The 16,625-nt window shown below is 44.3% G+C and overlaps 1 protein-coding gene across 1 annotated transcript; it reads right to left on the bottom strand.

Annotated features, from left to right (window-relative positions):
• Positions 1-1,687: 1,687 nt before the first annotated feature.
• On the bottom strand, positions 1,688-13,326 carry zyx (zyxin). The gene is given in 11 exon segments (XM_080005897.1): positions 1,688-2,180; positions 2,314-2,434; positions 2,512-2,690; positions 3,113-3,282; positions 3,449-3,587; positions 3,917-4,519; positions 5,651-5,746; positions 6,891-6,962; positions 6,964-7,154; positions 7,537-7,777; positions 13,178-13,326. Coding segments are annotated over 10 exon segments (1,902 nt in total). The 5' UTR covers positions 7,754-7,777; positions 13,178-13,326; the 3' UTR covers positions 1,688-2,066.
• Between the last annotated feature and the right edge of the window lie 3,299 nt (positions 13,327-16,625).

The raw sequence follows: 16,625 nt of genomic DNA, 5'->3' as shown, positions 1-16,625 counted from the left end.
TTTAAGGGTAATGCTGACCATAAACATGTACACATTCACACAATACAACTTTTTTATATATATATATATATATATATATATATATATATAAAACAAAGTACAAAAAAACAAGGCATTTATTTTATAGAATGTAAAACACAATGAACGCAGCTGTGAAGAAATCATCACATTATGATCATCACAATGTAAGGATGAAGGGTCACAAAGTGGACCACACCGTGCAAAAGAAGGAGAACAAAAACACTTTGATATAATACTAAATAATCACCACCACCAACATAACTAACATGCAATGCTGGGACACATCATTTCATTTGGTGTTTGTCATCCTGAATGTGGTTTTACTGAACCAGGACTAAATCAAACAAAAAATAAAAAACTGTTCAAATTATTAAAAAAAAAAGAAAAAAAAGAAAAAGGAATTCATTGCTATGGAAGGCAAAGCAGGAAAAACAGGAAAGGAATGGTGGAATACAAGGGCAACGAAGGCACGTTGCCAGGTTGAAAATGAAGTCAAGGAAACCTAGGGATTCATCCAGACAACGTACATCACGATGAATAAAGGAGTATATACTCAGTATCAACACTACTGTACAGTAAGCGATTAATGGAAATAGTGGTTTTCACTATAACATTATAACAGTTAGGTCATTATAATGTACACACTAACCAAAATTAAACAGATAGAAAGCAAACTTAGTGACGATCAAAACAATTGAAGTGTTTTCTAACAGCAGTCAGATTTCAAACTTTTTTTTAATTTTTATTTTTTTATTATTTGGTCACTTTGCACAACCTGTTCTCAAATAGCCTAAATCTAAAAGCTGATGAATGCTACTTTTTATATCTTGCTATCAGGACTGACTATTTGGTTTAGTTTAGTAAAAAAAAAAAAAAAACCCTTACATTTAACAAAAAGGTCCATAAAATGTATAGACTTCCATTCATAGAAAGGCCATACATGTGATACACAAGTGTCACAACATGTTTGTTAATAAAACACTGGTGTATGCTATACTATTACTTATTGTCAAAGTGAGAGTAAAGGGATATATATAGCTGGCCAAAATAAATTTCAGCAAAATGCTAATATCATGGATCTGTGCAATAAAAACACACAACAGGTCATTTTCCCAGCCATGCAGCTGATATCTGTAACAATGCACTTGATAAAGTCAATGGAATGGATTCTGAGCTTTGCAAACCTTTCATGTCTTGTAACATGCGTTTGACAGCGGAATCATCTTTAAAAGATAGACCATTTGTTCATTTTTGTTCATTTATAACGTGCTGCATTAATTTCACACCAGGTGCAATTGAACCATGCATACCTATAAAACTGACGAATCAATATCACAAAAAAAGCAACATTCACCGTTTTTTTTTTTTTTTTTGCAGTCAGGCTGTAGCCCTCACAGAGCTAGTGATGCAATGCTTGGAGAGATGGTTTGGGTTGATAAACAGCTCTGAGGGGAGGAGAGCAACACGCTTGCAGGCACTCAAGTCCAAAGTGCTAAAGGAATTCTGAAGCGCCTCCAGACTAGAGCGTTGAGTCAGCGGTCAAGGTGGTCTGTGCATTTTTTCCTCCTCACACTACAGCTTAGAAACGCTCCAACGTCTGAAGCCTAATGATGAAAATATGGCTATCAGCAGAGGAGGATACATTTATAAAAAGATTGGGTTGATGTTAGACCAATTGGATTGCTCCTTTAATCAAGCAGTTTTTGTGCAAGTATGCTAGGAGATTATTTGTAAACATAGAAGGGCCATGAAGTAACACTCTGGCACACAAAGGCTATCGGGAGAGGGATCAGGAGATGAAATCAAAGAGAGGAGAAATTTATTTCAATGCAGTACATTACCTCCGCATTGACGAGCAGTTAGCGCAAAAAGGAGACACCACACCACTTAAGCATGCAAACAAACTCTTTCACGTGACACTCTTTCATACGACTCACTCACTCCTGCGCACGCACACAAAGCCCTGTTGCAAAGGCAGAATGGCAACTGAATGAATCCTGTGCTTTTGGTTCATAGTGTTACTGAGCGACGGATGTCTCCACCAATCACTGCATGGCCTGCTTGGCTCGTTGGGTGTGGCACTTCATACATAGGATTCTTCCGTCTAACGGGTAGCAGCCATCAGCGTCAGCTTCTATGGACAGCGGCCGGGCACAATCCTACAACGACAAATGGAGAATTTAGGATTTCTTCCCAGAAACTTGTAGAGTAGAAAACAAAACAAAAAAAACAAAACATAACAGAAATGTCAAGAGTGCAGTGGATACAATATGTTTTTGTTTTTTTAATTACCTCACACCGATAACACTTGAGGTGGAAGTTCTTATCGAGGGCAACCACTCGGACCGTTTCCTCGCTGCCTGGAGCAGGAACAATGGGCTCATTGCAGCTCACACACAGAGGGGAGAAACGCCTAGAACGGAGGAGGAAACCGTTAGTTGTGCCCCTCTCACACCTTTAGTTTCACGCTCGGGCGGAATGAGCGGCCACCTGTGGTAGTCCTGGACACAGTAAGGGTTGTTGTTGTCGTCGGTGATGAACGGCGCCCCCTCCAGGCTACAAGAGCAAGTGCTGCAGCGGAAACAGTGGGCGTGGAAACACTGTCCCACCGCCTTCAGCACGCGGTCCGTTATCCTCTCCCCACAGCGGGAACACACAGCCAGGGAATTCTGAAATTGGGCACCGATACCAGTCATTTAAGATCACAGCAGAGATTCTAAAATATTTGTCTTAGTATAATATAATAATAATTGCATCATCATTTTTGTTTGTATAATAAAATAACAAAGGAGGAGGCAAGAGGGATGGGGTGTGAAAGGCTAGTCCAAGTCTGGCTCACGAGTAAGCACTGTGCGACTCCCTATTAACTTTGTTTTATAATGTGTACAATATATTCCCTTTTTTTTTTTTTTTTTATGTATTAATATCCCCTTTGGACTTGCCCTGTTCTGTCATTGTCCTACTTACACTACCTGCACTTCTGCTGCTGTAACAACTGAATTTCACTTCTGGGGATTGAAAAAAAAAATAATAATAATAATAAAAGAGAAAAGGTATATCTATTTTATCTCTTCACTTCCTATCTACTCACCGTGTAGCAATCCTCACACTGAGGTGCGCCATCTCTGTCATAGAACTGCATGCCCTGCAGGGGGCGATGGCAGGACATGCAGCAGAAGCAGTTGGAGTGGAAGAGCTTGTCCATGGCCCGGACTGCTGGCTGAGAGCGGGACAGAGCCTCTCCACACTTCCCACAGACCTCTGAGGTGGGGAGGGAGGGGGAGAGAGAGCGAGAGAGGTTTGGCAATAATACACAACACATACAAGATGAATGATTCATTATTATTAAAATCCCCTGAATGAGTAAGCACATTGGGAAACGATCCCCGCTAAGCGAATGTCGTTACAGCTGGGCGCTTGTGTGTACCTGTAGGAGGGGATGTGATGACAGGTGCATGTGTGTCCATGTCTTTGATAAAGTCCTTGGTCATTCTCTCAAGCTCTTCCACCTCTCTCATGTTGAGAGGAACGCCACCGCCCGGGATCGCCACCAGACCGGGTGAGGGCTGCTTGTAGTTGCGCGCGCGCACACACACACACACACACACACACACACACACACACACACACACACACACACACACACACACACACACACACACACACACACACACACACACACACACACACACACACACACACACACACTTTAAGTTACATGGTTCTATAGTCGAATAAGTAGCTGTATCCCTTGCCTAATATGTTATGTTTGGTTTAAAAACTAGGGTTTTGAATATTTTGTGTAGTGCACCCTTATTTGTATTTGTATTTCCTGTGACTTTCTATTGCACATGTCATGTCAAATCATGGTCTGAACAAAGTAACTGCAGCGTACCATTGAAGAAGGCGGTGTTTTCATTTGTTGGCTGAAGGAGGAAGGTGGAGATACCATGGCCTTTGGCTGGGGTGGGGGAGCAGGAGCAGGGGGAGTTGGTCTCACATTGTCATGGCTAAAAACTGGGTGACGCTTAATGTCAGTGGAGGCCGGAGGAGCCGCCGCGCTGCTTGGTGGTGCAGGAGGTGGAGCGGGAGCAGCAGGAGGAGCAGGGGGAGCGGGGGGGAAAGAGGTGGGGGCGGGAGAAGGTTTGGGTGCACCACCAAACTGCACAGGGGTGTGGTTCAGGTTCTGATTCAGGTTCTGATTCAATTTCTGTGCCAGAGAAGCTGCAGAGGTTGCGGTTTTCGCTCCAAAGCCAGACTTTGGGGCCACAGCCGGGGCTTTAGCAAACGGCTGAGTCGGGGGCGGCGGAGCAGCAGCCGATGCAGGATTTTGATTCGCTTGTCGGTTTGTTCGGGCTTTAAGCTCCTCGGCCCACGGCGCGGGAGGTGGGCGGTCTCCCATTTCTGGGGGGGGGAGGAAGGAGAGGGTTGGCTTGGGAGCCGTTGGGGGAGGAGCCGATGGCTTGGGTGCTGGTGCTGAAGAATACTGGCTCGGTAACTGCGGACACAACAGTAACAAAAACAACAGAATCAATAAACGGAGTTACTTTTTTAATGGTTAAAGTTAATGCATTAAAAGGGCCCGTATGGTGTCAAATTGAGTTTTAGCCCATTTACTACCCAGCACATCTGTTTTCCTAATCATAGGTGGCTTTTTTAAGCTTTCCAATATTGTATTAGAAATTGTAACCATATCCTGAGGAAACCTCCCTCGAAATCATCTCCTGGTTTTACTGACAATTAAAGCAGCACATTTTTTGTACTTTGTGCATGATTTCATTTCATGTTAAAGCAACGGCTTCAAATGGAACCATAATGTCCAGGGTTAATGTAAAATGTGTGTGCTGCGAACTTGCAAACACATTATAACCCAATTTGACACCTGTATGGTCCCTTAAGTGCGAGATTATTGTAGACCAACAGCAGTCGTCTGAACAAGAAGGCAGAAACACTATCATCCATCCACAGCACACCTATGGTATATATCGGAAGAGGTGCAAATACTTTCAATGACATGGAATGAGTTATTTTGACTAAAGCAAACAGCTTAAGCCTATCGGATGTAATGAGTCCGCCCGAAGCTTATTTTGTAGATTTGTGCCAACATTATTCTGCCCTGATCCAGTTCCCCCTGGTTGGATAAAAACATTCTCCATTTATGGCCCTTTTGCTGGACCCTTGGCAACACACTGCGGCCTCATCGCACTCTCATGCGCTCCCACTCAGTTCTGCCTGCATCTCTCTCTCTCTCGCTCTCTGAACAAATCTTACTCTCTCAGCATGATTCACCACCTCTCTCATTCTTTATATTAATTTCCATTCTAATTTAGGCTGTGTGCAATTGCCTCAGCGCTGAACTTTCATCCTGAACGGAGATACAATGAAAGCCAACCAGGCATCTCGCCAAACTAACTTCACTGACGTCCCTGTCTTTCTTTATTGTCGGTCCTCCGCTTCTGATTCACCCTCTCTTTGTTGATATGGTGTTAAGCCTGCTATGACTAACACCGACTTTCAATTTCCTTCTGCTCTGTTTAGCTTCTTAATAGCAAAAGCTCGATCTGCTTCTGGAAAGATAAATGCGGTATCGTCTGAAGCGACCGTCTCAATCTTGACAAAAAAAACGTACCTTGGGGTTGAAGGGTCCCCGCGTCTCCATTTCAGAAAGCAGGTCAGTTAGAGAGTCCAGCTGTTTGTCAAAACTAGTCTGCTTCTCCATTGTTCTCTGACAAATGGAGAGAGAAAAAAACGGTAAAAAACAAACAAACACAAAAACACATTTTAAATCTACAGATAAATGTACACTTTAGAATCAGTTTCTAGAAAGACTCCATACATATCGAACATTCAAGTATTGAAACCCTCCAAAGTGTTATTAAGAGCCTAGATTACACAAGTTTGTGTGTTTCACAGGGCTGTGCCCAACATCATTTAGTGCTGTTTTGCATGAATACTTTAATTACTCTAAAAGGTAATATTGGCTTTGATGGGTAATATTTGTTGGCCGTCAAAAGGGAAATGTTCTTTGGAATTAATTCAATGTGCGTGATAACTCCAAGGGGAATTTGGAGTGATGACATTTTTACATATATTCCAAAATGCTGTTGACAAACCTTCACATATATATAACAGTCACCTCAATATCCCCTATACAAAAACATACACCAAGACCCGTATCAAACATGCCAGATATTTACTATTTTAAGTTCCTTGATTTTCTCCTTTTTTGACAAATAGAAGCATGATCAAGTTCTCTAAGGGAGAACATTTGATTAGACATCAAACATTTTGTTGTATCGGCTCTCAATAAACAGTGTGAGTGTATACTGTTTAACAGAGTGGCTTTGTATTAACAAAGTGAAATTCCACCGCAATCAAACATTAAACTCATCAAATCCAGGTACACCTATACATTTGCAGAGGTAGGAAGCACTACAGTGGACGTGAGAACCTATTTGCTCTTTAGCCTAGCGCGGAATCTGTGGACGCAGGAAACTTGTGTCAAGGGTATTCATTGCATTTAGCAGACGCTTTTATCCAAAGCGACTTACAATTATTCAAACACCGACGGACGCAGCCATCAGGAGCAATTAGGGGTTGAGTGTCTTGCTCAAGGACACTACAGCATGCTAGCAGGAGGGATCAAACCAGCAACCTTTAGATTACTAGACGACCAGCTCTACCTCCTGAGCTACCATCCCCATATTCATCACGAGACTCAAAACATAAGAGTATTACGAGCAGATAAGAGCCACAAATAGGAGTGGAATTTTTTGTTTTTTAGTTTCGGACATCATCATATAAAAAAAATAAATAAACAAAATAAATCTGAAAACGAGCCATCCGTCTCAGAAAGACTCTTTACTCACCTGTGTGTTCCCAGCAGCACCAGGGATACTGGAACCGGGTGCAGGGAGAGGTGGAGGCGGTGGGGGGGGGGGGAGGGGAGGGAAAGGTGGGGAGACAAGCACTCTCCTCGGGGGGAGCCGGGAGGGGCAGGTCATCCGCGACTGGCGGGGGGGCCGGAAAAGCAGGGGGAGGGGCGTCTGACGCAGGGGGGGTGGTTTGACATTCAGGGGGAGGGGCCGGCAAGTCATCATCCAGGGGAGGGGGAGGAGGAGGGGGTGGGAAGTCTGACAGAAATGAGGAGGGTTGATCGATTAAAAAGCTGTGACAGTAAGAAGGGGTCAGTATAAATAAACTCATCCAGTAAATGTTGGGTCAATGGGATCACGTGTGCCATCCCATCGACCCGACGTGTTCAACTATGTAAAAATAGAAAAGAAAAATGTCAGGAGGATCATTCAGATTTGGCCAGCCACTTAAATAACGTTATTGTAGTTGCTCAATGCCTTTTATGACCCTCTCCACTGGCAATGTCCAGCTGATAAGTTACAAAAAAAACTCGCTCACTAAAGAAACTTAATTGGAGAGGTAGCATTCAAAACGAAAGGGGTGGGTAAAATGCTGTTTCAGATTTAAAAAAAACAACAACATTTATTGAATTTAGAATACCTTCACATAGCGAAGGCGGTGGAGGAAGCTCTCCAACTCGGCCAATCACAGCGGTGCAGGCCGGTGTCGGTGATGGCGCAGTGGGAGGAGTTAGACTTTTGGGGCGTGGTGGCGCCACAGAAGCAAACTTTTTTGGCTGGTTATAAAACGAAGGGGTCGTGACCTTGAAGTTAATGGAGGACGTCACCATGGCGGGTTTGCTGCTGGAGTCCTCCATCTTGTTTCTTTGTTTGACACAGATCTGAAATACAATGGAGACGTGAGCCAATTGACAAGGCTGAGCAGAGCGGAAGTCTAGAGTTCAAGTGTCCATAGGATAAAATTAAACAGAATACGTCATCAAGTTCAATTTCTCGTTTTCACACCCCATCTGATAAAACACAGGATATGAATCATAAGCTGTATGTCAAAGGGCTGATGTTAACCGTCTGAGTGTACAGATCACGCTGCATTTTGGTGCATTACTGGTGACGACAAGTCAAGCAAAACATCTTTTATCTTATAAATTTAGCACTAATTAAAAGGGAGCCTATTCTAGCTCTGCGTCTTAGATTGTGATTTGGCCTGGGATAAATGGCTTTAGTACAATAGCAGGGTGAAAATATATTAATAATAAAAATCTGTGAATATTTAAAAACGATATCCCTTCAAACACAATACGTTTTAAAAACAATCTTCATGCATGTGTACTGGAGGTTGACTCAGTACTAGAGTCTCCTAAAGCTACGTATATAGAGGAGACATACATTATTATAAACACATTGCTGTTTATAATACGATCCCTACATGAAACAAACTGATCGCATGGTATGCTAGAAAAAAAACCCAATTGGGTGTAAGCTATCATAATATTGTCATGTGAACTGCGTCACCAAAAGGGTCATGTTTAAGGCCAGCTAAATATTTAGCTTACACATGTTGGTAGTTAAAATGTCTGTCTCTCTTTCTGAAATTCCTCAGAGAAGTCTGAAATGAATTTCCCTGCGGAGCAGTGCTCGAAATCAAATGAACGCTTGTTCTTTGTAATCTTTGCCACACTTTAACTGTCCCACTTCCTAACTAAGCATGAAAGCTGGCGCTAGTCGATGTTATTCTACGAGGGCTCGTTTTACAACATTCATTTAATCGGCCTTATTTGGAAAATGCCCTTTGTTGGAGTGAGCAAAAAAACCATAACGCGTCCACTTCTGAAAACATTCCTAGGAACCACTGTAAATTATCCGCTTGGCCTCTTCTCACTGTTAAATATAACTCTGACAGCCTAGGATAGAACTGTATTGTATTTGAATTCTTTCTGGAATTGAGGCACTCAATTTCAAGTTCTGACAAGACAAACAAACTACGGCGGGCGCAAGTATTTCTGACTTGCTCGTAATAAAACCCACTGCCTATCTTTTTCCGGCTCTCTAGGCCCTGCTAAATGATCAGTTATACACCACACCCTTAAAGAACATCTGGGGTGAAACAAGTTAGCAAATTCACACTTAAGTGCAGCTCCAGGAAAAAGAAGAAAAAAAAAAAACTGCTTCCATAAATATAGCACACAACAAGGCGCCAATTAATGCATAGGCAGACAGAGAGGTCGTATAGTTTCAAAAGAAATAGCAGGCCTTGATTTAACCCTGGCCAGCTTGTGTCAAGTCCGTCTGGAGACTTGATGTAAGAAGGAGAATAACTGTAGATGCTATCTATGGTCAAGATAAATCTGCCTGCTTTTTATGAGGTTTGCATGTTGAATATCTGTGGAGTGCTCCAACTGGAGTACTTTGAACTATAATGGCTTTCCAGAGGGTCTGTACTTTGCAAAGAACCAAAACAGAGCTTGATAAAGTCTTGGAGAACATTTAATCATTCTGAATACACTAAGCTATACAAGAAACTTACGTTCAAGATGTGACATGAAATCTCCCTCTCAATTATTTAGGAGTAATGATAACTTGTGGTTTGATTCCATCTATTCCTTGATACTGTGCTGCAAATTTAATGTGGTGAGATCACCTTCAAGCACGGCCCAGAGGGTCGCCCTGTAAAACTAGATGAAGCCTGATCCCTGAGCAGCTGAGGATCATATTTTGCACTGTAGAATGACATCATATGTCCACTTACTTTGTCTTGCTGAGACACACACATATACATAGACAGGCGCGCACACACACACACACACATACATACATACATACATACAAACGAGCAGTATACTTCTGGGGGAGGGTACCACAAAAGCTTTTATCTCTAAAGTTGTTCACTCTTAACTTCTTCACCCCCACCCCACTTGTTCTCCCCATCACTTCACATGAATGACATCATTCATGCCTGCATTGCATTAATCCTACTGGGGGGGCATGGTGGAGGATAGCATCACAGACTACATAGAAAGGGCACCCATATGGATCATGTACGCTTCACGGTACATTGTACGTGATGTTTCTTTACTCAAAGTTTAATAGTTTTTAAGGTGAGTTGTGACTGGATTTCAAAATTAACAATAAGGTTAGTAGGTTTAATCACCTAAACCGGGAAGGCTACTTATAGACCCACTATGGTCAGGGAACTGTGAATAACTAAAATAAATGTTGAATCGGTAAGACAGGAATGGAATACAGATAAAAGACAGCTCTTGTTATGGTACACGCTTTCATTATCACTGCCTGTTGTGTCTTTGAGCATTGACAGTTGCACACAAAGATCCAATCTTTCTGGCCTGAGACAATACAGACATCATTTTACAAAATGTAGGCTGTAGTAGCCAACCACACTACAAACATTTTGAGGACAAACAATGTTACCTAACTTCTGCGGGCTGGACTGTTCTTTGTTAAACCATGTTTGCAGGTCTGCGTGTGCGTGCACGTGCATACGACCAACACAGCCCACTCAGGTGCTCTTTTGCTCTCATAAAGTTGGAATCCAGCATATTAAATTACAGGGCAGTAGTTTGTTTACAATGCAAGATCAGATCCCTTTTTTCTCAACTCGGCTTGCCGTTGCTACTGTTCATGTTTCCTAAAGCCTACATTGCTCCAGAGTCTGTTTCTCATTTCTTTCAAACCTGCTTTCACATCTGTACTATAACCACATGGTGTGAACTTTGTTTCTCTTATGAAAAAAATTGACGAACAAGAATCACTTCCATGATCGCTATTTCCTTGCAGTCATATAGGCTACAAGAGAGGGCAAACGGTCAAAACAGCAACTTACAGCCTGACATTTTTTTCTACTTCCTGATCGAGGTTGGTACGATTATGTATTCATACAAACAGGTTAAAGACCTCAACTGAACTGCTATTAATTCGGCTGTATCAATTATTCATATTAATTGCACAAATATAGACACAAGAACCTTTGAAGAGCCATTTTGTTGACGAGTGAGTTGGTGGTTGGCTGAATGTTGAGTCATCATTTTAGCTTATAGGGGTACAGTTTTTCTGACCGCACTTTTGGGAACCCTCTGCCATGTATTGCCATTTGTTAGGCTGTATCAGCGCCTTGTCTCGTGCTGTTCAAAGTCTATTGTTAAGATGTTGGTGCCGCACCCACCTCTAGGAAGAGGAGTCTAGACCGGGGGTAAGTCGTGCAGGGACAAACAACCTAATAGAGTCCATTCTTACAGGTCATTAGCCATTCATTGAGAACTGGCCTTCCACTCACACCGAAACTGTAGTTGCCCCTGAGTGACTGAATGAGCCACGCTTCATAATTGGTTCTAACAAGGGGATACTGGCTTCCCTTGTCAAGACCCCACCCCAATCCTGTTGGCATAGTCTGACCTAAAATGTTGTAGGTCAATGGAAACTGACAAGGGGGGGGGGGGGGACACAAAAGAAGCTGCTAGACAATCCTATATAAAAAAAAAAAAAAAACCAAAAACATGCGATGATATGAGAAGGCAAAAGGAGGGAATGCGTTGAAGTAGTTTATGTGCGTGACGTGCAGAGGCTACAGTCAGCGGGGACTTTGTCACACCAGTATCAACGTGGAGCAAACATCCATTCAGATATCCGCACCAGCTTTCCCAATTAACTGAGGCGTTCACAGTCTTGAGGAAAATACCCCCGGTCTCCTTTTAGAGACACCACCCTAACCCCAAACTAAGCCTTGCCTCAGCTCACTAGTAGACGTTATTATTAAACACTGCTTATTTTGGGATTGGGCTGTGATTTCCTTACAGCAGTTGAACCAGAAAAAGTGTGGTTAAAAAAATAATAATAATAAAATAAAGGTGCTGTAGGTTTACTGGACAACAGATGATTATACTGAATGCACACTTGAAACTTTATACAGTGTTTTAAACAGCAGATTTTCTAAAAGCATTGGAAATACTTCTTATAGAATACCAGCTAAATAAATATGGAATAAATATAAAATACGGTTGCGTTTCAATAACATAATCTTACGGATTTTCCAATAAAGTAGACGTGTTCCAGTATAGCAGTGATGACTGCTTTGAAAAGTTGTCATACTGTTCGGCCAGACCAGAAGTTAAAGAATCCTCCAACAGACAGCATTGTATGACAGGAGGGTGGAAAATGAAATCATTATTTGTAATTGTCTTGATAAAATAAACTACTCCACCCACTTTGTGCCACGATGCCACAGATTAACGTAGTGCGTGAAACCACGGATCAAACGGCCACAACACGAGTGGCTTTAGTTAAAAACTAAAATGAAATAAGGGACACCGATGGACACTGTTGATCGATTATCGATGTGCAAATCCATAATGGTCAGCCACGCTAGGGGTGGCCACCCACTCAGACCCCATTAGGCTGGATAGATCGGCGTGAAGACGCCCACGATGCGACGGGAAGGCATCGGTTGTCGAAACGGTCTCGCGTCTTACCTTGAAACCGAGCCCGTGTGGTTAGCTTTAGCCCTGTTAGCTCGGTAGCGATCGCCCCTCCGCTGGTAACGACGCCCAGCTACAGTCGGGTCTCTCGCCGCCGGCGGCCGCCTTACGTCCGTGTCGTCGCCCCGGGGCGTACCGTAAGCGGCGGTGCCATCGCGGTGCTTCGATCACTCTCTACGGCGCGCACGGAGGAGGGAGGGGGGGGGGGGGGGGGGGGGCCACACAGCTGCCGCCGCAAAATCAACTTTTGGCTTCACTTCCGGTTCCAGCTTCCGCATTTCACGCGCTGCGCGACCCGCACGGGCCGTCCAGCGGCGTGGACGGGCGCCGTTAAAACAAGAACAACAACAACAAGACATCGCCCCGTTCTTCGTGTGAACCCCCAACGTTTGCGATGTAACTACATTTCCTCAAACTTCGTATATGACACGGCAGAGTCCAGCAAGCCTGTTTTGTTTTTTTTTTGACGGAGTGTGAATTGTTTATACAGAGGTGGATTGGTTATTGGTCATTTTGGGGTTTGTTATACATTGCCACCGTTTTGATTGATTTTCTTTTTTTTGTTAATTTCAGGTTCATTTACAATGTTTTAATATATTTTTTCCATTCTTTTTACTTCCCCTCCCGGCATGAGTACAGTATCTCTCTATCTTATTCAGACCAATGCTGCGGTGGATTAAGGCCTCTTCCCCAGCACATAGTTTACCTTATTAGGCAGCCCATCATCGGTAGGTAAGCTAGCTCCCTCCCTCCCTCCTTACAGCTCCTTTAGCACACACTCAGAAGCATCCTTACCCTTCGCGAAAGCTCCAATGTGGAGAGGAGTTTGGCGGTGGCGTCTATTGCTTCCTTCTCCCCTGGCTCTGGCTTCTCTCGCTCCAGACCCAGGCAGAGGGTTTTAATGGTAACTTCTCCTTTTCCCCCTCTCAGTTCCTCTCCAGCTGTTAGACCCTCCCCTATCCCTTTCTCTCTCTCTCTCTCTCTCTCTCTCTCTCTATCTTTCCCTTTCTCTCTCCCCCCTCTCCCTCTTCTGCTCTCCCTCTCCCACCTCTCCCTCTCTCTCCCCCTCTCTCTTTCCCCCTTTCTCTCTCCCTCTCTCTCGCTCTCCTCTCTCCCGCCTCCCCCCCTCTCTCTCCCCCTTTCTCTCTCCCTCTCTCTCTCCCTCTCTCTCTCGCCCCCCCTTCTCTTCTGCTCTCTCCCCCCTCTCTCTCTCTCTCTCTCTCTCTCTCTCTCTCTGGAAAAGGAATGACACTATCCTTCCAAACAAGTTCTTTCTCGCTTGACTTGGCTCAGGACGTGTACATTACTATGTAAACTCCTCTCTTTCTCTTTCTCTCTCTCTCTCTCTATCTATCTCTCACACACACACACACACACACACTCTGTCTTTCTCTCTACCTCCATTTCCTTCTCACCCCCCCTTTCCTATCTTCCTGCGTGTGTGGTGCCCCGCCACCCCCCTCTCCTTTCTCTCTCGCTCTTGCGCTGAATTCTTGCAACATTCTTCATTCCATGACATCAACTCCGCTGCCTTCCCTTGTAAGGTCAGAGCGAGGGAATGGGCGAGAGAGCGAAAGAGGGCGGGAGAGAGAATGGAACCGGAGGCTTGATTAGACGCAGACGCTTAAAAACTGGTCAGAGGTGGGGACTCCAGGAAGGCACCGCCACAGTCGAAAGGTCCGCCGCGGACAAGACGTTGGAGAAGGGGGGGGGAGAAAGGTGAACCGTTCATGTTTGTTCATATTTAAGGAGGCCTCTCCGAATCGTTCCCGCTGGCTCGAGGAATTACTTTTCGCTTGGTTTAACAAGTAATGTTGAGGACCAGATGTGAACGTCATTATGTTCGCCTCATTGCCAGCAGGGTTCCCAATCATCATTTCCTCGGCACAAAGACAACAGACTTACACGGATTCCTATTGTCAGGCTTTTTTTATTTTATTTATTTTTCTCAGTACGTGGAGTTTAGAGGGACACACTGGTGGCTTCCATAAAAAAAAAAAACATTATCATACATTTCATGGCTCATTTCCAAGTCAAGCTGTTGTTCATCCTGCCAATACGGACGTGTTTACTCAGCCTCATCTGACCCAGGGAAGATGGCGCCTCCCATCCTGCACATCTGTCACCTTTATGATACAACACCGCTTGCATATTACGCACGCGCACGCGCACACACACACACACACACACACACACACACACACACACATACACGCCCACACTCATTGCATGTTCAGGCCACACGCTCATAATGGTCACACCTTTGGGCTACCGTTGTGACCGGCTCAGCTCAGCCATGGCTGTAAAAATTGGGAGTGCTGTGTTGTGTAACCTGTTGCCTCTAGAGTGCCGGCTAAATGCAGGAAGTGGCGACTGAGGTCATTGATACTTATTGTCCCCCGCGGAATGTTTTCAGTCAGCTCCCTGGTTCCACGGGGAAAAGGATGGAGAATTTCCACATTAAGTTTTCCGCTGGTGTTACCAAAAGGTGAAAAGGAAGAAAAGGTGTTCCCTGTAATTCACATTTATTGAAGACCAATTCCCTCTTAGCGGTTACATATCCCGGCAAATTACTGGGCTTGTCCTCTCGTTAGGGGGACAGAAGTAAAGAGGCAAACCTGCCCTTCGACCCAGGAGCAGGCAGTAGGATCCACGGTGATGAATCAGGCATTGCGAGGGCAGCTCTGGGGCGCCGGCGTCTGCGTCAGTCTGAGGGGAAGGTTAAGAAACAGGAGGCCATCAGATTTGGAGCCAGACTGCCTGGAATGCAGCCAAACCCCAGTATGAACAGTTCCTCCCCTCACCCTCCCTCCCATACGCTATCTTTCACTCCCTCTCCCATAATGTCTTTATCTTTGTCCCTCCATCTTTTTTTTTTTTTACCTGCTTCTCTGTCTTTTCTTTCTCTTTCCACTCAGAAATAATCTCCCCTAAATTCTTCCAATCCTCCGTCGGCTCTCCGTGCTCCGCACTCTCCACATTTTCCTCCCACCTTTCTCTCCTCTCCTCCCCCTCTGCCCATGTGAGTCATTACCTGCTCATATCTTGCTGCAGAGGTAATATCCTGATCCAGGATCTGCAGAGAGGGCTTGTCACTTCTTTCTTTCTTTCTTTCTTTCTTCCTTTCTTTCCTAATATCATAAATCCATTGATTTAGTGCATTGGAAATGTATCTGTCTGACAGCTGGATACACTCAGTCATAAACAGCGAACCGCACTGTGGCCGTGTACGCCCATGGTGACTAATGTTGCCTGTTCATGAATATTGCGCAGAAATCATTAAGCCAGACAAGAAATCATTAAGGTCTCAGGCACACATTCCACGGATGAGATGAGAGTCTGCATATTTTGACAGTGCATTCTCTTCCATCAGCACACTTAGGGGAAAAAAAGCCTCTTGCCAACTGGCTTCCATTCAACACCAGTGTCAGAGCACAGTGCTCAATATCCCCCAGCAGATGTCACACTAATACATGTTCCTGTGCTTCACACAGCCAGACAGCCTTGAGGGAAGACGAACCCCTCAATGTCTGAGAGTTCAGCCGATTCAGGCTGGGAAGTGAAAAAGAACGAGGTGTGTCGTGTCAATCATACATCTCTGCACACGGCTGAAGTTCGATTCGTGCTGAGAAGAAATGGCGTACAAAGAGACGGGCAGGAAGAGACGACGACAGACATTAGAGGAGCAGAAGACAGGCACTGCTTAGGACAAACACTTAGGACGGTCATGGAGGTAGTCTAGATGGGGACAGAGGATGTAGGGTAATAGCAGAAGAAAGGAAAAGTGTGTTGTAAATAATTTAGCAAAGCAGGAAGTCCCGATGTGCTCGGTTTTACTTTGCAGAGCGACTGGAATGCTGCAACGCAGAAGCACATGCACATTTTCATGCACATAGAGAGAGAGAAAGAAACAAGCAGAAAAACATGTGCACAAGTAACAAAGAAAACAAGTCAGGCATGTACTATAGAAGGGAAGGGAGCCCACGTTTGACATTGGCAGCCCACGACACAACCATGGCGCTGCTCTATCTCCCACAAGCTAAAGCTATACGACTTACATAAGCAAGGCCATAGAAGGACATTTTATAGAGGCTGCTTCTTTGTCCAATAACACACACAACTTTCTCTCTATCTATTCTCACTTCCTTCCTTCCTTATCGTTCCGTTCCTCCTGCACCCTGTCCCCTCCTGAACGTAGAACGCTGCAATTATGCCACATTTTTGCATTGCTATACCATCTCTC

Source organism: Zeus faber (assembly GCF_960531495.2).
Source record: "Zeus faber genome assembly, chromosome: 8".
NCBI lineage: Eukaryota > Metazoa > Chordata > Actinopteri > Zeiformes > Zeidae > Zeus > Zeus faber.
This window is presented reverse-complemented; position numbering and strand designations above follow the sequence as displayed.